At 41.5% G+C, this 21,369-nt stretch overlaps 1 protein-coding gene across 2 annotated transcripts; it reads left to right on the top strand.

Annotated features, from left to right (window-relative positions):
• Positions 1–6,144: 6,144 nt before the first annotated feature.
• On the top strand, positions 6,145–21,369 carry LOC139421065 (cell division cycle 27). 2 transcript variants are annotated; one of them, XM_071171567.1, is made up of 19 exons: positions 6,145–6,357; positions 7,736–7,811; positions 8,351–8,498; positions 8,641–8,766; positions 9,690–9,787; positions 10,064–10,233; positions 11,872–12,089; positions 13,524–13,635; positions 13,889–14,007; positions 14,326–14,425; positions 14,783–14,987; positions 15,253–15,425; positions 15,650–15,802; positions 16,023–16,231; positions 18,003–18,120; positions 18,368–18,496; positions 18,643–18,717; positions 19,220–19,382; positions 19,758–21,369. In XM_071171567.1, exons 1-19 carry the CDS (start codon positions 6,331–6,333, stop codon positions 19,841–19,843), a joined length of 2,505 nt encoding a protein of 834 aa, XP_071027668.1. In that variant the 5' UTR covers positions 6,145–6,330; the 3' UTR covers positions 19,844–21,369. The 2 variants fall into 2 exon arrangements, with proteins under 2 accessions (XP_071027668.1, XP_071027667.1); XM_071171566.1 differs by having other exon boundaries at positions 6,176–6,357; positions 19,755–21,369.

Raw genomic sequence — 21,369 nt, forward strand, 5'->3', positions numbered from 1 at the left:
ATTGCCTCTCACTATAGCTGCACTTCTCAACATGGCCAGACTTCCCTTTTAATGCTCTTATAGTCATCCTTGAAAAATGCTTTAAGGTCTGAAATAGACACCAGTGTCGACAAACTGTGCAAATTATTATCTAGGCTAAGTAAAACCATGTATTTAAAATATATCTATCTATACTGCTCTGCTTACTAGATAGTCAGTGGCAAGCTGAAACCACGAAAGGGGACTTGAGACGTTAATCAATCGGGCACGGGTCTCTGATCTCGCTGAACGGTAGCTAACAATGTGGGCTAGAGATGGTGTGTAGGAGCTTCCTGCAGGAGTTGTACAGTCTTGCTGAGGGTTTCTCTGTTGCTAATTAGCATTTCACATTTTGGAGAGTAAATTGAGGCAAATATATTGATAAAACTTGTCCGAGAGAGAATTACAGTGCCTTGCGAAAGTATTCGGCCCCCTTGAACTTTGCGACCTTTTGCCACATTTCAGGCTTCAAACATAAAGATATAAAACTGTATTTTTTTGTGAAGAATCAACAACAAGTGGGACACAATCATGAAGTGGAACGACATTTATTGGATATTTCAAACTTTTTTAACAAATCAAAAACTGAAAAATTGGGCGTGCAAAATTATTCAGCCCCCTTAAGCTAATACTTTGTAGCGCCACCTTTTGCTGCGATTACAGCTGTAAGTCGCTTGGGGTATGTCTCTATCAGTTTTGCACATCGAGAGACTGACATTTTTTTCCCATTCCTCCTTGCAAAACAGCTCGAGCTCAGTGAGGTTGGATGGAGAGCATTTGTGAACAGCAGTTTTCAGTTCTTTCCACAGATTCTCGATTGGATTCAGGTCTGGACTTTGACTTGGCCATTCTAACACCTGGATATGTTTATTTTTGAACCATTCCATTGTAGATTTTGCTTTATGTTTTGGCTCATTGTCTTGTTGGAAGACAAATCTCCGTCCCAGTCTCAGGTCTTTTGCAGACTCCATCAGGTTTTCTTCCAGAATGGTCCTGTATTTGGCTCCATCCATCTTCCCATCAATTTTAACCATCTTCCCTGTCCCTGCTGAAGAAAAGCAGGCCCAAACCATGATGCTGCCACCACCATGTTTGACAGTGGGGATGGTGTGTTCAGTGTGATGAGCTGTGTTGCTTTTACGCCAAACATAACGTTTTGCATTGTTGCCAAAAAGTTCAATTTTGGTTTCATCTGACCAGAGCACCTTCTTCCATATGTTTGGTGTGTCTCCCAGGTGGCTTGTGGCAAACTTTAAATTACACTTTTTATGGATATCTTTAAGAAATGAATTTCTTCTTGCCACTCTTCCATAAAGGCCAGATTTGTGCAATATACGACTGATTGTTGTCCTATGGACAGAGTCTCCCACCTCAGCTGTAGATCTCTGCAGTTCATCCAGAGTGATCATGAGCCTCTTGGCTGCATCTCTGATCAGTCTTCTCCTTGTATGAGCTGAAAGTGTAGAGGGACGGCCAGGTCTTGGTAGATTTGCAGTGGTCTGATACTCCTTCCATTTCAATATTATCGCTTGCACAGTGCTCCTTGGGATGTTTAAAGCTTGGGAAATCTTTTTGTATCCAAATCCGGCTTTAAACTTCTTCACAACAGTATCTCGGACCTGCCTGGTGTGTTCCTTGTTCTTCATGATGCTCTCTGCGCTTTTAACGGACCTCTGAGACAATCACAGTGCAGGTGCATTTATACGGAGACTTGATTACACACAGGTGGATTGTATTTATCATCATAAGTCATTTAGGTCAACATTGGATCATTCAGAGATCCTCACTGAACTTCTGGAGAGAGTTTGCTGCACTGAAAGTAAAGCGGCTGAATAATTTTGCACGCCCAATTTTTCAGTTTTTGATTTGTTAAAAAAGTTTGAAATATCCAATAAATGTCGTTCCACTTCATGATTGTGTCCCACTTGTTGTTGATTCTTCACAAAAAAATACAGTTTTATATCTTTATGTTTGAAGCCTCAAATGTGGCAAAAGGTCGCAAAGTTCAAGGGGGCCGAATACTTTCGCAAAGGCACTGTACATGGCTATCAAAATATCACGCCAGGGTAAGTCTACACAAAACACAGACCTTATATGAAGTACTTCTAATATCCCAGATGTAAAAATGAATTGGGGAAACAACGATTGGAACCATTACCTGGTTTTACCGCTAGGTTTTATGGATATTATGACGCGTCTACTGTGCTGGACTATATGAAACGTTGGTACCATATAGAATGATAACGGCCTCTATTGGCCAAAAGGCCGTTTTAGCATGGGTAGATTCATTGAGGGCTTCCACCATGCTTCAGACATTTTAAAGTAGTCAACTGAGTGAAGATTCCTATGGGTTTTAGCCTCAATGGCACTTGCCATTCTGTCACAGACACTATAATGGCCAGCCTGGTCTCAGACTACATTTAAATCTGGGACACTCAAATTAGTACATGTTACATTTGGTATGGCTACATAAAACAGCAGGTTACTTAAGCAGGGCTCGACATTAACACTTGTGGTCTTCCTCTGGGCAAGTAAAAAAAAATGTTGGACAAGCAGATTATTGGTTTAAGTTATCCGAAGGGACAATAAAACAAAACCACGTAAAAATCAAAATATCAAACAATTAGGCTACTCCAATCAGAATTGCATCAGAAATGGATCAAAGTGTCCTCCGGATACAATGTTTTGCTCACTGTCCTCCCAATCTCTGCAGAGATTATTGTAGTATAGTTATTGTATGCCTGCATTGAAAGGCTAGTAATGGTTCACATCAACACCATTATCCCAGAAACCCTAGACCCACTCCAATTTGCCTACCGCCCAAACAGATCCACAGATGATGCAATCTCTATTGCACACCACACTGCCTTTTCCCACCTGGACAAAAGGAACACCTACGTGAGAATGCTATTCAATGACTACAGCTCAGTGTTCAACACCATAATACCCTCAAAGCTCATCACTAATCTAAGGATCCTGGGAATAAACACCTCCCTCTGCAACTGGATCCTGGACTTCCTGACGGGCCGCCCCCAGGTGGTAAGAATAGGGAACAACACATCCACCACGCTGATCCTCAACACGGGGGACCCTCAGGGGTGTGTGCTCAGTCCCCTCCTGTACTCTCTGTTCACTCACGACTGCATGGCCAGGCCAAACTCCAACACCATCATTAAGTTTGCAGACCACACAACAGTGGTAGGTCTGATCACTGACAACGGCGAGACAGCCTATAGGGAGGAGGTCAGAGACCTGGCTGGGTGGTGCCAAAATAACAACCTATCCCTCAACGTAACCAAGACAAAGGAGATGATTGTGGACTACAGGAAAAGGAGGACGAGCACGCACCCATTCTCGTCGACGGGGCTGTAGTGGAGCAGGTTGAGAGCTTCAAGTTCCTTGGTGTCCACATCGCCAATAAACTAGAATGGTCCAAACCCACCAAGACAGTCGTGAAGAGGACACGACAAAGCCTATTCCCCCTCAGGAAACTAAAAAGATTTGGCATGGGTCCTCAGATCCTCAAAAGATTCTACAGCTGCAACATCGAGAACTGGTTGCATCACTGCCTGGTACGGCAACTGCTCGGCCTCCGATTGAAAGGCACTATAGAGGGTAGTGCGTACGGCCCAGTACATCACTGGGGCTAAGCTGCCTGCCATCCAGGACCTCTACACCAGGCGGTGTCAGAGGAAGTCCCTAAAAATTGTCAAAGACCCCAGCCACCCCAGTCATAGACTGTTCTCTCTACTAGTGCATGGCAAGCGGTACCGGAGTGCCAAATCTAGGACAAAAAGGCTTCTCAACAGTTTTTACCCCCAAGCCATAAGACTCCTGAACAGGTAATCAAATGGGTACCCGGACTATTTGCATTGTGTGCCCCCACCCCCCATTTACACTGCTGCTACTCTCTGTTTATCATATATGCATAGTCACTTTAACCATATCTACATACTACCTCAATCAGCCCGGCTAACTGGTGCCTGTATATAGCCTCGCTAAAATTTTACTTAGAAATTGCACTGTTGGTTAGAGCCTGTAAGTAAGCATTTCACATGTTTTATTCGGCACACGTGACAAATAACCTTTGATTTGATAGGCATGAGCACTCTTTCAATCATGCAGTCGCAAGATGAGTTTTTGAGATCAAAGCGAGCCGCGTTTGCACATTTGTTGATAATATGTCGCACGGGACTAGGTGTAATGTGGCACCAAATGTGGCACCAAAATACAATGCCCAAAACACAGGGTGCGAAAATTACGGACCAACCCAAAGCACAGGGTACCCAGTCCGGAGCACGAACACACCCAACAACACAACACGTAACACTAGAATAATCCCGCACAAAACAAGGGCTGGTTTACTAGCCTTAAATAAGGACGCCCATCAGGAAAACATAATAGGACACATGTGCAACTAATAAGACAAAACAAACAGAAAAGGGAAAAGGGATCGGTGGCGCCTAGTAGGCCGGTGACGACGACCACCAAGCACCGCCGAACAGGTAGGGGAGCCAACTTTGGCGGAAGTCGTGACATAATAATTGCTAGTGACTTATTTGACCAGTTATATCCCATTTTTGGCAAGCTATGAAAATCCTGGAAAGTCATGGTGTGTGCATCACCTGCGTGTGTGCCAGGGGGCTATTGCCAGATGAGAGACAATTTCGCAGCAGGTAAAATAATGATATATAACAGACTAAATAGATAGCCAATTAAACAATGTGTGTAATTTGGCTAGTTATCTCGCTAGTGTAACTATTTAGCTATTACCATTCATTAATGTAATTGTCCTGTCCGATGTCCTAAAATAACTTTGCACTGGCACTCGTGTATAACCACAAATGGCCAGCCAACACACAGTTGATGAAACCAATGCAGCATACTCCGATTGTAAAACCAACTCTCAAGTGCTCAAAACTGGCTAGGATTATCCTCTATTCAATCCTGGCCATGTAATTCTGACAAAGTAAAAAAGTATTATTAGAATAGCCTAATTGACAAGTAACTCCTAAGCTGTCAAGATCTCCTCTGAACACTGAATATTTTAACCTTACAAATAGATAAACATCTTAGTTAGCTACTTCACCCACTTTAGCAATTTGATCCCTGGTTCATTGAATGAGGGATTTTTTAAATAAAGACATCAAATGTATTTGTCTGTAATTGTAATGTTGTAAGGTGGCCAACTCTCATTCTGGAGAGTCCACGAGAGCTACTGTGCGTGCAGGCTTTTGCTCCAGCCCTGCTCGAACACACCACATTGTAAAAAAACACACAAAAAAACAGGACCTTGATAAGCTAAATCTGGTGTGTTTGAGCAGGGTTGGATAAAAATCCTGCACATCAAGTAGCTCTCTAGATGGAGGGTTGAAGGACCACGTGTTTTATACAGTAGCCTATCAGTGCATTATTTTACTTTGTAGGGGGATAATTAAGAGCCTTGCTCAAGGCCACAACGGCAGGAGATATAATACATAGTATCAGAGACCAACAGCCTTCCATTGTCAATACCAGTGATAATAATGAAGGATATTTTGTGAAGTGGTTCCTTGTATCATAGAACACAATTTTCAGGCATCTTTTGGCCCATGGTATTACAGACCTTTTTTTGAATTGAGGTTTCAGACAAGTAAAAAATCTGTCCTACTTACAAGTGGCTAAACAAGTTAATGTCAAGCGCTGTTAAGGTAAAAATGAAAGGAGAGTGGTTGGTAACGTGAACGTCTTCGATTCTCATCATGGACAATTTTAGCTAATTAGCAACTTTGCAACTACTTACTACGTTTGAGCTACTTAGCATGTTAGCTAACACTAACTCCTAACTTTAATCCCAACCCTTAGCCTAGCTAACGGTGGTAACAACAAATTGGAATGCGTAACATATCATACGCTTTTGAAATTCGTGACATATTGTAGGAATTGCATTTCGTAACATATCATATGAAATGGATGATGGACATCCAGAAATTGATACATACCATATGAAACGTAACATATCAAACTAAACATAGTGTCTCGGATTTAATTACACAGATATACAAATTAGTTCTATCGATCTCTATGGTTGATAAACAAGTTTATATTTTAGCTAACAACAGTTTCGGTTATTTCCGCTGGTCTTCGATTCTATTCGTAAACTGATACGTTTGCATCTGTTTCGGATATGTTCGGGAGCTTTCGACATGGTCGGTAACGGTCGTTGTGTTCAAATCTTCAGAGCTACTTCTGGCCTGGATACTGAAATAAGAAAGGAACTGAAGAAAGAGGGAAACAAAAAACAGTGGACGAGAGAAGGAGCCTGACAACGGAATGACGGTGCTGCAGGAACCTGTTCAGGTAAAGAAGTAGTTTGCTATACCAAGAAGAGAACGGTCACATGCAGGACGAGGAATGTATTGTGGCCTGCATGGTTACCTCCCTACCAGAAAGGTCCACTACTGCTACACCGAGGCCTGAGAAGAAATGGTTTGGCCTAGCCAGCTAGCATTCTCCGAATAGTTGCTTCGTTGTTAAAATCGGTAAACTAGTGCCTGTTATTCAATATATACCACACATGGGTACTCTTTAGAACGGCCACTGTCAGCCAGGTATACGACATTAGATAGCGGTAGGTGCCAGCTAACTAGGTGCTCAGTCATTAGCCATATTTAGCTAGCAACATTAACTCGCTACTAGTTAAGGAGCCTCAACGTTTGTTTTTAAATTATCTGGTTAATGTTAGTAATCTAGTTAGCTACTGGAAAACTAGACTAACATAACTTGCTAACTTTAGCTAATTAACGTTACTAACTTAGACTGACAGTAAAGTGAGTTTTTCAGATAACGTTATCTAAATTAACTAAAGTTAGTTAGTTAGCTAAACATTACAGCTGATCAGATTGATGATGGTTGACATTATTTCGATGTAATTCTCCCAGTAAAATAACATTAGCTAACGCCAAAGTCGTTAAGCTAGCATCTAAGTTAGCTAGTATGTCGACCAAGGTTTAAGTTATTTCAGATTGTATTGTAAAATGGGCATTTTGACAGCTGAATTGAACATATTGAAAACCATTGGCTAGTTAGCTAACTACTCAGTGCTAGCTAACTACTCAGTGCTAGCTAGCTACATGGATAACTGCTGCCTGCATTGACATAGCGTTTGAACATTTGATGCAGCTAGCTACTTGCCATTTACCGTAACCTTAAACATCATCAGATCTGACATAGCCAAGTAACGTTACCTCAACTAACAGCCAAGTACCTCAATTTGAGTTGAGGTACTTAGCTAGACGTTACATTGCTACGTTATCCTATGGCCACATATGTTGGTATTGATATCGAACGACGAAATAACGTTAGCTAAATGTTTGACACTTACCACGAAAAACTGAAATTCGCCTAAGCCCTAGACCAGTGAAAGCACCCCCAAATGTAAGATAGAGCATTGTCTGCCCGTCGAATGTAACTAGCTAATTAATGGTTGTTTGCTGTGTCAACATTTCATAGCCATATAGCTAACAGCCAGCCATAAGATTGAATAGTTCGCTATAATAAGCTGCAAGCTTTCTATTCAAAGAATGTATTATCAACGCATGTGCTTATTGACTGATTAGGTCATTGATTATTAGTGAGTTGTAAAGCTTGCTGTCAGAGCCACCACCAGATCAGACAATCATAGTAGGCTGTATGACAATATGTAGAGATGCAGATGTGTTTGTCTCCCTGTGTCTAGGCTGCTGTTTGGCATGCACTAAACCACTATGCCTACAGAGATGCCGTGTTCCTGGCGGAGAGACTATATGCTGAAGGTAATGAAATCTACCCCTCATGTCTTAAGAAGATCCTGTCCATGCTGCAGCACAGCTGAGCTCCTCCTCTTTCAGCTTAACATTACTGTGCAGACAACTGTACAGTTCCACCTGATTGCTTTAATCCACACATATACCCCTGAAAGGTTTTGACATGATGGTGGCTTGTGGGGCCTGACTGACACATGCAAAACAGGTTTTGGAACACATTGTAATTTCTTATAGAATAGCCTGTAGGCTGCTGTTGCTTTAATGTGGAACGCAAAACACTGCAGTGGGCTATTAGGCTATAGCGTAGACGTGAGTCGATCAAAATAACATATCAAGTATGAAAATTGGTCACATGCCAAAAGGAATCTAATGCTGTCAGTGCAAGTATGAAAATGTTGGCGCCAAATTAATAAAATGTATATTTATAACTCATAGTCATCTGGGATTGTGCTTTTGGTGTTTGTGTCAGGGTATGTATCTGTATGTTAATTTAAGCGCAAATTATGCAAATGCCTATTATTTGGATGCATCTCTTATCCTCCTCACAGTGCATTCGGAGGAGGCCCTCTTTCTGTTAGCCACATGCTACTATCGTTCGGGAAAGGCCTACAAGGCATACCGCCTTCTCAAGGGGCACAGCTGCACAACGCCACAATGCAAATACCTCCTCGCCAAGTGCTGTGTGGAACTGAGCAAGTAAGGATGTTATTTTGTTTCTGGTGTTTTAGGTCTCATAGCTATGACATTGTGCATGCTTTGAATGCAGAATGTCTGGATAGCTCCCTTCCTCTGACCCCTGTATGCTCACATCAGTGGTCCGGTCCTCTTCTCTTTCCAGGCTTGCAGAGGGAGAGCAGATCCTGACAGGGGGGGTCCTGAACAAACAGAAGAGCCAGGAGGACATCGTCACAGAGTTTGGAGACTCTGCCTGTTTCACATTGTCCCTATTGGGGCAAATCTATTGGTAGGATAACAATGTTCATTACTTCATTGTTGACCAATCTAAAGCATGTTCGGGTAACTTTTTCAATTGATTGTTGATTGCTTGTGTGCTAGCAATCACATAGCAATAGCTAATGTTTTACTATGCAACTGAGTGATAGACGTTGCACCCTAGTGAAGAGGGTTGGGCGTAGCAGTGCCTTGATGTTTGTTTGTCGCGATGGACTCGTTTATTGTATCTGAAGGAAACCTTGTTGATTCATCTTCCCGTGGTGTTGCTAATGAATTAAAGGGAGCAGAAATTGAGAATTGGAGAGGAGGCATGTCTGTGAATGACATTTGGATGTTACCTTGGTCAATTCAAATGGACTATTTGAATGCAGGAAGGGGCTGCAGCAGCCTCCTAAGCAGAGGATGTCCTTTTCTACAGAGATACTGTATTTAGAACATGATGTAAGCTCAGCCAGTGGGCTAGAATCTCTGAGCATTTATCACTTAGTCATGAACATCCTGTTACAATTTAGACATGCATGAACCACAATCAAAATGCTGTTGTCTCAATTTCTAAGGTTTAACCATATCAGAAATCAGACTCTAAACAACAACGTGGTATGCTGGTATATTTCACAGTGCTGTTGCATTATTACTGTGTGATGTCAGGAAAACCAATGTAGCGGTTAAGCAAAGGTATTTGGTCTGGTATCTAACATGTGTGACTGTAATACAACCATAAATGCACAGCGAGTGGTTGCTTCCTCTTATAAATTAGATTTGAGGTACAGGAACAAGCTAATCCTGACAAAGATGTTAGCTGGAATGTTCTGAATTAGATTAACGTAACCAGGCGCTATGTGTTTTGTTGTGTGATTGCACGTTCGTGCCTGTCACCCACATGCGTCACTCAATATCGAGAAGATAATTTTCTTCTTCCTTCTGTCTGTGCAGCAAAACGGATCGTCTGGCCAAAGGTTCTGAATGTTATCAGAAGAGCCTGAGTATGAATCCTTTCCTGTGGTCTCCCTTTGAGTCCCTCTGTCAGATCGGTGAGTCAGTCAATCAGCTGGGATGGGTGGGTGGTAGGGTAGTTAGTTAGTTATATAATGCATGTTAAGATGATAGAGTACAATATGTATTTGGATTAAAAATAGTTTGATTCACTCGTCGTTGTAAGACAAAAATGTGAAACTTACACTGGTCCTTATCCCATGCATGATGGCGGATGCAAATTTAATTCCCTGACCAGTGCTCAGGCTCAAATCCACTCTATTCCCTCCCCCTGTTCTTAAGCTGATTGTATTAACTTGTATCTTTGTTGTCAGGCGATCGGCCGGACCCAGAGCAGATCTTCAGACTGACGTCCCTGCAGTTCTTTAGCAGTGGGAGTGGAGCCCCTCCCCTGTTCCCTATCAGCCCTGCCCACACACCAAGCCACAACATGCCCCACCGCCAGGTGGACACGGTGCTCATGGAGACGCCCCAGGACACCTTAGTACGTCCCTTCGACTCTCCCTCCCCCTGTCCTTTTAAACCCAGTATTCCTGTTCATATTTTTCTAAGGCCAGGTTTGGCTCTCTTTACAATGATGGCTTGCATTGCATTGGTGCCAAGATGAGTGATTGACCTGGTGTTTTGTTAGGACTGTGGAAGAAGGTGATCTGTGAACACTAGGGGTGTAACAGTAAACTTATTCTTACTGAACTGTTTGGTACGGGGACCTCGGTTCGGTCTGCAATGTGAACCCAAATGTATATATTTGTTTTTATATGTACACACGTGTGTGTGTGTGTGTGTGTGTGTGTGTGTGTGTACACACACACACTACCGTTCAAAAGCTTGGGGTCACATAGAAATAGCCTTGTTTTTGAAAGAAAAACACATATTTTTTTTTGTCCATTTAAAATAACATAAATTGATAGGAAATGCAGTGTAGCCATTGTTAATGTTGTAAATGATTATTGTAGCTGGAAACGGAAACGACTGATTTAAAATATATATATATATATATATATATATATATATATATATATATATATATATATATAAAAAATGGAATATCTACATAGGCGTACAGAGGCAACCATGACGAGTTTCAGAAGAAAGTTATTTGTTTCTAGTCATTTTGAGCCTGTAATCGAACCCACAAATACTGACGCTCCAGATACTCAACTAGTCTAAAGAAGGCCAGTTTTATTGCTTCTTTAATCAGAACAACAGTTTTCCGCTGTGCTAACATAATTGCAAACGGTTTTTCTAATGATCAATTAGCCTTTTTAAAATGATCAACTCGGATTAGCTAACACAATGTGCCATTGGAACACAGGAGTGATGGATGCTGATAATGGGCCTTTGTACGCCAATGTAGATTTTCCATTAAAAATCTGCCGTTTCCAGCTACAATAGTCATTTACAACATTAACAACGTCTACACTGTATTGCTGATCAATTTTATGTTATTTTAATGGGGGAAAAAATGTGCTTTTCTTTCAAAAACAAGGACATTTCTAAGTGACCCCAACATTTTTAGTGGTAGTGTGTATATACACTCAGCACCAGCCAAATTTGGACACTTACTTATTCAAGGGTTTTAATTTATTTTTTACTATTTTCTCCATTGTAGAATAACAGTGATGACAAACTTTGAAATAACATGTAATAAAGTAGTAATTAAACAAATCTAAATATATTTGAGATTCTTCAATGTAGTGCCTTAGACCGCTGCGCCACTCGGGAGGCCCCAGGACCTCTAATTTTTGAGTTAACCTGAAAAATCTGAAACCTGGAAAAAACTAAATGAAACCAGGTAAAAAAAAAAAATGAAACAGATTTTATAGGGCCCTACATTATATGGCTCATGATCTGTTCCTGGGTTAGTTTGACATCTTTTGCCAACACTAAAATTAACTACAGTAACGTTTGGCATTTAATTTTCCGCTGTACCGAACCGTGACCCAAAAACCGCAATATGTACTGAACTGGGGGTTTGGTGAACCGTTACACCCCTAATGAACGCTTTATGATAAATGGCACTTCACAAGCAAAGACCACAGTTCTTTCTAATAACCTGCCTATCCAAATGTGCAATGAAGAACTGACAACTGCTGTCTTGTTCCCTTTCCCTCCCCTGTAGGAATTAAACAGACTGAACCTGGAGTCTTCCAACTCAAAGTACTCGTCTCTGAACACAGACTCCACCATGTCCTACATCGACTCGTCTGTCATCTCCCCGGACACAGTAGGGCCTCTGGGTACAGGCAGCTCCCTGCTATCCAAACAAGTGCAGAACAAACCCAAGAGTGGGCGCAGTCTACTGGGGGGACCGGCAGCACTCAGCCCCCTAACGCCCAGGTACTGGTGGTCTCACCCCGTACACACACATAAGATGTTTTTTCTCAGTAGAGGCTCTATTACATGTGTTGGTCTGTTTTATCATAAGTGGATTGACACAGGCACGCATTATTTATCTGCTCATAAGTGTCGTGTGGCACTGTATTTTGAGTGTGGCGTGATTCTATGTGTGTTGAGGCACTCCCACATGTTTCCCTCTGACTACTTTTTCAGTGTCATTATGTAGGGTGTCCAAAATGCACTTTGGTGATTAAATTTCACTTCCTTATGTTTATAAAATACATTTTTACCAAGACAAATATGATTATTCATGTTCTAAATCTTTCAGTTGGTCTTTTAACATATCAAAAAAGTCACATTTTGTAACCTAATACATCTTAATAAGCACTAAGTTTTGTTGACATAGCGGTGAAGGTTCCTCATAACTTTTAAGGATTTAGCATTTTGTGGTTGTTGTCTTCAGTTGTTTCCGCGGGTCGCAAAACGCTAAATTAGCATGACACGAGCTGAATTTAATGTAAAAGGCTTTGAAGGTAAACACTTGGAACACACTCAATGCTCCATTGACATTTCAGAGATACGTTTGTTTTTGTGAGAAATCTTTGAAGTAGAGCAGGAATTTCACATTAATACAAAAAGTTCATACTAAAATATGGAAGCATTTACATATGTCACAAAATTGATATCTATCTTACCTCTCTATTGTTTTATGTCCTGCGTATTTTATAAGAAAGATGATGAGTTAAACGGTGAGCCTGTCAGTTTACTTTATTAATTCTCGCACAGCATCCAGCCTAGCAGACACAATGCTATTTTCCTGTATTTTGACCACTTCTTCTCTAGCCTCCATTGATTTAGTCATCATACAAGGGTGAAAACTCTAACATTTGAATGGATTATGATAGAGACATGAGATTTGGAGCATTGGTTTTCTTAGAGGAGTATCTGCCCAATTTAATGTTATTTTACCCATTGGTCAAAATATGCATTTTTATTTGGACACCCTACATTATAGAGGCATATGCATTGGCAGCGATCACTCCGCTAGTAATTTGCCCATGGCGTTGAAAATTGTAGTCAAGTAACATTATCTAGGTTATAATTTGATATTGTGCACCTGACTGCAGTACATACTGGTCTCTTCATTCATTCATTCATCCTCCAACTCCATTGTCCACTATCCTGTAATTAGGGAGACTGTAATGATAACTGGCTTCAGAGGACGTCTTGATTACTGCTTTTCCTCTGTCCTCTACGACGGTTTTGTTCTGTGAGGGCTTTTCTACTTGCGTTAAAGGCTTCTCTGGTACTGCAACTGGATGTAAATGGCCTCCATGGGGACTTCTGGATGATAGGTTAAATTATACAGAGCTGAATAAGTCAACAATGTAGCAGAGATATACTGAGAATTCATTTGAATTATCTTATTCCCAGTTTTGGAATCTTGCCCCTGGAGCCCAGCCCAGGGGACCCCTTGTATCTGCAGAACTACTCTCACAGTGGCTCGGGGATGGAGCCACCCCCTCCCGGAGTCCCACCAAAGAAGGTACGCACGCGTCATCGCTATATTGAAGACAACACGCCAACCGCTATGTGGCTCTCCTATTTGGAGCGTTGATCGAAGAGCAACACACTATGTGTAAAAATTGTTCTATGCATGCTGAATAGAAAACATTTCAACTTCAGAGGAGATTCCTTTAATTTCAGTGATGGATTGAACAATGGAGGTCAAAGATGTTTTGTTAGAATTTTAAAAAATGTATTTTTAAATAGCTTTGTTCCCACTTTTCCCTCTTCAGTCTGTAGCGAGAATCAGCCAGCCGGGGACGAAGTCGGTGTTTGCACAGAGTGGCAACAGCAGGGAGATCATCCCTATCTCCTTCAACCAGACTCAGACCACTGCCCCCCCACAGACCAGGTATGTGCTCTTTACAAGGCCCATATGGACCCATGTTTACAGTATGGAAATGCAGAGATATTGCCAAAAAAGACAGCTGTCCTCACAATACTTGTTTATTTTCAGTGAGAATTCATGCAGGGTGAAATTATGTAATGTTATGAAATTGTGATCCATACTTGTTTTGAGTCAAGTGTTGTGCTTTAAACTTGAAACACTGCAGCATTTTTGCTTGGTCAAAATGTCACTCATGGCATTGGTGTTCTCTGTGCTAGTGGTTGTCTAAGTATGAAGACCTGATGACCATTGTTGTGCTCTGTTTGTCTGTGCCTACTGTAGTACTACGCCTCAAGTGCTGAGCCCCACAATCGCTGCTCCCCCCAACGTGCAGCCCAGACGGAGCTCCAGACTCTTCACCAGTGCCAGCTCTACTGCCAAGGTAACATAGAAGAGACTCGGCATTTGAGTGGATTTTTCTTTAAACATATAACCAAATACTGGAATTGAGATGGACAGTAGGATTTGTCTTTTCAACCAGAAAAACAAAAACATCAGTTTGCTCTCAAGTCTAGCATTTTAAGTAGTGTTATGATATTTATGAGCAGAGATTTCATTTTATATGTATTATTTTGTTCTATATAGAATAGAGGTTGGCACTGGGCTGTGCTGCTGAGATTCTTGGCAAATATGTTATTTTTCCTATTACCAAATATCAAAAGGGGGGGGGGGGCAGACATGGTTCTGATGTTAGCAGAGGTCTTTGAAATGCTAAACACAAACAAACATTCCTCAACAGGAGAATAGCAAGAAGCTGAAAATGAAGTTCCCCACCAAAATCCCCAACCGGAAGACCAAGTCAAAAATGGGCAAGGGAGGCATCACCCCATCCAACCTGAACGAGAGCATTGAGATCCTCAAGCTGGACTCGTCCATGACAGACGGGAAAGTCAGTATGGGCTCTCCTCAGTTCCAGGCCTTCAGTCTGCAGAAGGCTGCTGCAGGTGAGCTGGGACACTGTTAGAATCAACTCTCACACTTTGACTTTCAGTCTTCTTTGCCTGACCATATCAAGATAGGGATACACTGCCATTAAAAACAAATTATGTCAAAGTAATGCAGTAGTTTTCTGACTTTTTTTTATTAAGTTGCTGTTATAATTGTACTACATTTCTATAGTCTTATTAGCCACCTTGTCATATGATATCCTTACAAAGATGCCATCACAAGTCCTTATCTCCAAACCCCTCTTTTCCCTCTGTGTTCCAGATGGCCTGATGTCGCTGATGCGAGACATCGGCCGGGGGTACCTGGCCCTCTGCTCTTACAATTGTAAGGAGGCTATCAGCATCCTGAGCCAGCTGCCCTCCCATCACTACAATACAGGGTGGGTCCTGGGACAGATCGGCAGGGCCCACTTTGAGCTGGCCGAATACATGCAGGTAAGGGAGAGCCTTCTTTTGCTAGGTTCATCTTTCATACATAAAACAGGGATTGTGGGCATCTGAAGCTAGATGTGCTCCTGTGCTTACTACAATTCCACAGGGTTAAGACTGTCAAATGGATGCAAAGAGTGGTCGAGGGCTGTGCATGGTGGCTTTTGCTACTTCTCAATGGCTCGATTAGAAACTTTTCTCACTATTCGCCTCCTGTCCCATCCCTGCAGGCGGAGAGGATCTTCTCAGAGGTGCGGCGCATCGAGAGCTACCGGGTGGAGGGCATGGAGATTTACTCCACCACCCTTTGGCACTTGCAGAAGGACGTGGCCCTGTCGGCCCTGTCCAAAGACCTCACCGACATGGACAAGAATTCACCAGAGGTACGTAGTTAACTAACACACTGAGACAAACAGTTGCATGTACCGTATCCACATGTCCTGGACTAAAAAGTATGTTCAATTGAGACTTTTCCATTGGGAAATGCTTACAAGTGATTCTGTCTTGGAGTATGGTTGCCTTTAATTTAAAAGATCCATATTTTTGCTCCTTCTGCTCCTCTTCTATTCCTTCCCAACTCTTTCTCTCTCTTTGTCCCCTTAGGCATGGTGCGTGGCTGGTAACTGTTTCAGTCTGCAGAGGGAGCATGACATTGCCATTAAGTTCTTCCAGCGTGCCATACAGGTGAACCCGGGCTTTGCCTACGCCTACACGTTGCTAGGCCATGAGTTTGTCCTCACAGAGGAGCTGGAGAAGGCTCTGGCCTGCTTCCGTAACGCCATCAGAGTCAACACACGCCACTACAATGCCTGGTAAGTTAGTGCACAACCTTGGAGTGATAGTGGATGTGACAAAATCTGAATTACAATCGTAATAGATGTGAAAATGCTCTATTATGGTTGAGAATGAAACGACTGAACAAATGAACAATGAAACAGCACAGCAAGTAATTGAAAGAAATAGGTTTTGATTATGTTTTACTGGTAATTGGGACATGCGTAAATACCAACAAAATAACTTTTTGGTTTTCGTGTGTGTGTTTCAACTAACTGTACTAAAATGCTTAAAAGGCAGCTAAAATTGTAAATGTCAGTATCGGGTTTTTTGGCACGGAAAATATCGGATATCTATCGGCCAAAAATGTCATATCGGTGCATCCATATAATTGGTCATCCAAAAAATATCAGGTTTAAAAATCACAGCTGGCCTGTTACATTGTTTGCTGCCTCCATTCGGGATGCATCGTTTCAGTTTCAATGACTCAATATAAAAACGGATGAATGTAACTAAGGTTGGGAATGTCAATACAATCAAACTAGCAAGGGAATGATCACAAGTCCATCATAACGTGGCTAATAGGCTAGCATATCTATTTATGTAGCAAGCTAAAAACATGGAGCCTAATGCTAGCTAGCTAGCTAGGATGTCATGCCATTGGAGGAGTGAGTAAGTGACCCCCCCTCCTCTCATATCGTTTTTTCGGGTGGCTATACAAAGCTAGAGATGCAGGTGTCATTTGGTTAGCTAGCAAGAACTAGAGTGAATTTGCGAATGCAAGAGATATGCTATCTACTCTAATTTCAGAGTACTCTCGTCTGAGTATGCCAGAGCGCAGAACAATTGATGAATTTACAAACGCACAACACCTACTGAATATGACCGGTGTCAGTAAACAGGCAAAAAATAAAGTAATAGTTAGTCAAGAATGCTCTAGATAACATGTAACCAGCTCTTTTATGGCAAGTAAAATGGTCAGAGTGAGGTGTTCTCACATTTGTGTCTGGAAGTAGCTAGTTAGCAAACTAGACAACTTTAGCCAGTTAGCTTAGGTGCTTCGTTGGGACAACCATGCATTGGCAGGCAAGCTGCAGAAGGACAAGGCTATAATTCCCCATTGTTTAGCTGAAAAAGTTTGAGAGTGTTTATCTAATGTTCCTTCGTTAGATTTGATCTCCTCTTGCTCTGGCTAGCATTAGTTGTTGGTCTTGTTGATGTGCATAACTGAGGGAGAGAGCCTACCTTTTCATGGTTGTTTGATCAATAGAAATGTAAAGTTCCCAAATGTAAGAGGACTCCCGTGTCGTTTACATATTTGCAGAAATCCATTCGGATGTATTTTGTGGCTTTTGGCGATTAAATCAAACTCCATTGAAAATAATAGAATTAACATTATTATAATCATAATTGTATAAATCCTTAGCCTGTAGAAGGCCCATTGTTCCCCACTGTGTTTGTGTTAGTAATTATTTTTAGATTGGCTCTATTTTCCCCCAGTATGCATTTTTTTTTTCACTATTCTGAATATCTAAAGAATCCATATGTTCTGAAATATGAACACAGAAATACTGGACATTTTGAACTCTTATGGTGGGGATTTGACAAAATTACAGTCATGGTCTTGAATTGGACTCTGGTCTTGACTCCCTTTGTCCCCCTCCCAGTCTCGACTCGGTCTCGCTTAACACAGCACTGTATTACCTTAATGCAGATTAAAGCTAAAACGTTGTGTTTTGATGTTGGTGAATAATTCAGGATTATGGGAGAAACTTGTTCTCATCTCTCTTTCTATCCCTCCATCTCCAGGTATGGTTTGGGGATGATCTACTATAAGCAGGAGAAATTCAACCTGGCAGAGATTCACTTCAAGAAGGCACTTAGCATCAACCCTCAGAGTTCTGTGCTCCTCTGCCACATCGGAGTGGTGAGTGGCCCGCTACACTCCGTCTCTTTCAGCTTACTCAGTCTGTCAGGGCACTTCAAGACATTGCATGCAGATTTTTTTTTTTTAACCATCTTTATGTTTTAGAAAACTACTTATAAATCATATGTATTATTGTTACTATTTTCAAAGCCTGTAGTATTTTACATTTGGTACTTGAGTCATATTTCTCCAATGTTCTTTATGGCACTAACTAACATGCTCCATGTTTCCTGTTGTTTCCACGCAGGTTCAGCATGCACTGAAGAAGTCTGACCATGCTTTAGAAACCCTGAATAGAGCGATCAACATAGACCCCAAGAACCCTCTATGCAAATTCCACAGGGCCTCCATCCTCTTCGCTAATGAAAAGTACAAGGTAGGTCCATAAGGCATTTCACAAGCAAACACTGACTAACCTACTTTTCAGCACAATTCCTCTTCTTCCGTATTAATATTATCATTGTTCACTGTATTTTCTATTGGTTAAGTCTAAGCAAACAGTTTTTTGTGATCCCTATTCAGGCGGCTCTTCAAGAGCTGGAAGAGCTGAAACAAATAGTGCCCAAAGAGTCCCTTGTTTACTTTTTAATAGGAAAGGTAAGCAAATGTAAACTTATTTTCTTTGTGGGGATTACGAGGAAAGGAGCTGACCATAAGAGAAGAATTTACGGTCACTTTGATATTCGTACTCAATAATAGACCACTTTACACTCACCTCTCAAATCGCATATAGTCTGACTTTGTGCAATAGACTAAATAGCTATGAGATGTTTATGACATCAAATTGTATTTGTCACATGCGCCGAATATAACAGGTGTAGTGTAGACTTTACCGTGAAATGCTTACTTACGAGCCCTTAACCAACAATGCAGAGTTTTTAAAAAGTAAGAAACATTTGCTAAATAAACTAAAGGAGAAATAGTAACCCAATAAAATAACAATGAGACTATATACAAAATGTACTGGTACCGAGTCAATGTCGGGTAAGTTGAGGTAATTGTGGGCATTTAGTGACATATTTCCTAGTTTACGAATGTATTCATATGGATGGTGTGTCCTGCTCTAATCATATGCTTTCTTCCCTATTGCTCCCCTCAGGTGTATAAGAAGCTGGGCCAGACCCACTTGGCATTGATGAATTTCTCCTGGGCAATGGACCTGGATCCCAAAGGAGCCAACAATCAGATCAAAGAGGCCATAGACAAGAGGTACCTCCCTGACGACGAGGAGCCTGTCACTGAGGACTACCCCTATGACTCAGGTACAACCACTGTGACTGCCATGACCAACTGACACGTGGCTTTGACCATTTAGTTCCCTGTTAATGATGGCAATGACCTGTACATTTGTTATGAGGTGCATAATTTATGAATGCAAAATATTTGACAGCCTTAAAATTAAACATTGAGTACTAGTAGTAAATAATTGAGTCAATATACGTCCGAATTTGAATAGTATATGTGAAACACTCCATAAAGGTGTAGCCAAGTGGCCTACCACCAAAGTACATATCTTAGGGCGAGAATGCCAATATGGTCAGGTTTCTATCTCTGTATTTGTTACTTCAAGAAGGAAGCTGAAAAATGTCTGTCAGGAGCCATGCTTTGACCTCTAACCTCCATCTTGTCCCCAGCAGCTGAGGTGGAAGAGTCGCAGGAGAGCAGTATGACCGACGCAGATGACACACAGCTCCACACTGCCGAGAGCGACGAGGTCCTGTAACTCACCTGACCCTACCCCTCCACCCCGACCCCTCTTTTGGACTTAAAAACCATGCCAACCTGGAGCCAACCGCTGGACTCCAGTATTAAAGAGAAAGAGGAAAAAAAGGAAAACAAACTGCTGCTAATACAGTACCTCCGATTTATTTTCATCATCTGCTATTTCTTGGTTTCGTTTTCTTCTACCCCTACACACACCACTACCACCACCATCCTCGTCCTTCTCCTGTCATGCCTTAGTCCTCACTGGCTTATCATTCTCGTCGGCTCCCATGCAGCCATGTGTGGACATTTTTTTTATTTTCTGGTTTGTTTTTCCTAGAATACCTCATCAGCACCACATCGCCCCATCAGTGCATTTTGAATGTCCTGCCCCTCATCATTGAAAGACATCACTTTCGCTTCTTTTAGGTTTGGAGTGCTGCGCTCATGCCCTCGGAAGAAAAATAAACAACAAACATTCATGGAAGTTCCTGTCTTAATGTTTAGGTTTTTTTTATGTTATTTTTATCAGCTTCACTCTGAATAAACACTTGTGTTATAGTCTGTAACTCTTTGGTTCCTCTCTCCTGGTTGGTCTGTGATTAAATGTATGGGAGAGAAATGAGGACAAGCACATTTCTCGCCTTTTCTCTGGGGCGTTGGGATGTCCAAGGTGTTCCAACCATGGTTATGGCCCGGCAAGTTTCAGCTAAAGCAGACAGATAATATCTCCTACTTGAGATCTAGCAATGACAGATGTCTCGAATACAGATGAATAAATAAAAGTGACATTTAACCATGTTTGTTTTAGAAGTGCCTCTTATTGACAACGATATGAGAAGCCAGTGGTTCATCAACCTGTCAACAAGATTTGATGTGCAGTTCTTTTGAGGTGATTCATCATGAAATACTTCTAGAAACAAATGTGCTAAAATATGATAATCATCCACAGGTTTAGCCTGAGTGTCGGTCTGTTTGAACTATCATGCCAACTACTTGTCATTCGCCGTACCAAACATTTGGCTTGACAATTACATTAATGGAGTTGGAAAGACCACAAACTGATCTTGCACAAGGCTACCACAGGTTGGTTCTCACTGACCACATTAATACAAGGTATGATGATGGGGATTAAATGCCCAGTTTCAATATTTGGATGCATCTGGTCTAGAATTAATCAACCAAACATCCAAGTGTGTGTTTGGGGAATTCCGCATTGATTCTATGTGTATGTATACAATGTTTCTTGATGTGCCTCTTAACGTACAGTTGGGAAAGGCAATCTCAGTGCCACATTCAGAAATATTGCCCCATATCAAGGAGTTGAAATGCCTTTCCTAAAGTTTTGGTCCTTTTTTTCCTAAGGCAAACAACTTAATTTGTCCTCAGCACAGCCAGGATAAAATATTATGTTCTCATTTTGCAAGTGCTTTGGGATAGTAATTTAAAATGTGTTCTGTCTTTGGGGATAATGTCTGTTCATGTATATATGTGCTATTCATTTTAAGGATATTTGAGATTATAGAATAAACTACTTTAAACATG

This window comes from Oncorhynchus clarkii, chromosome 12 (assembly GCF_045791955.1).
Source record: "Oncorhynchus clarkii lewisi isolate Uvic-CL-2024 chromosome 12, UVic_Ocla_1.0, whole genome shotgun sequence".
Lineage (NCBI taxonomy): Eukaryota > Metazoa > Chordata > Actinopteri > Salmoniformes > Salmonidae > Oncorhynchus > Oncorhynchus clarkii.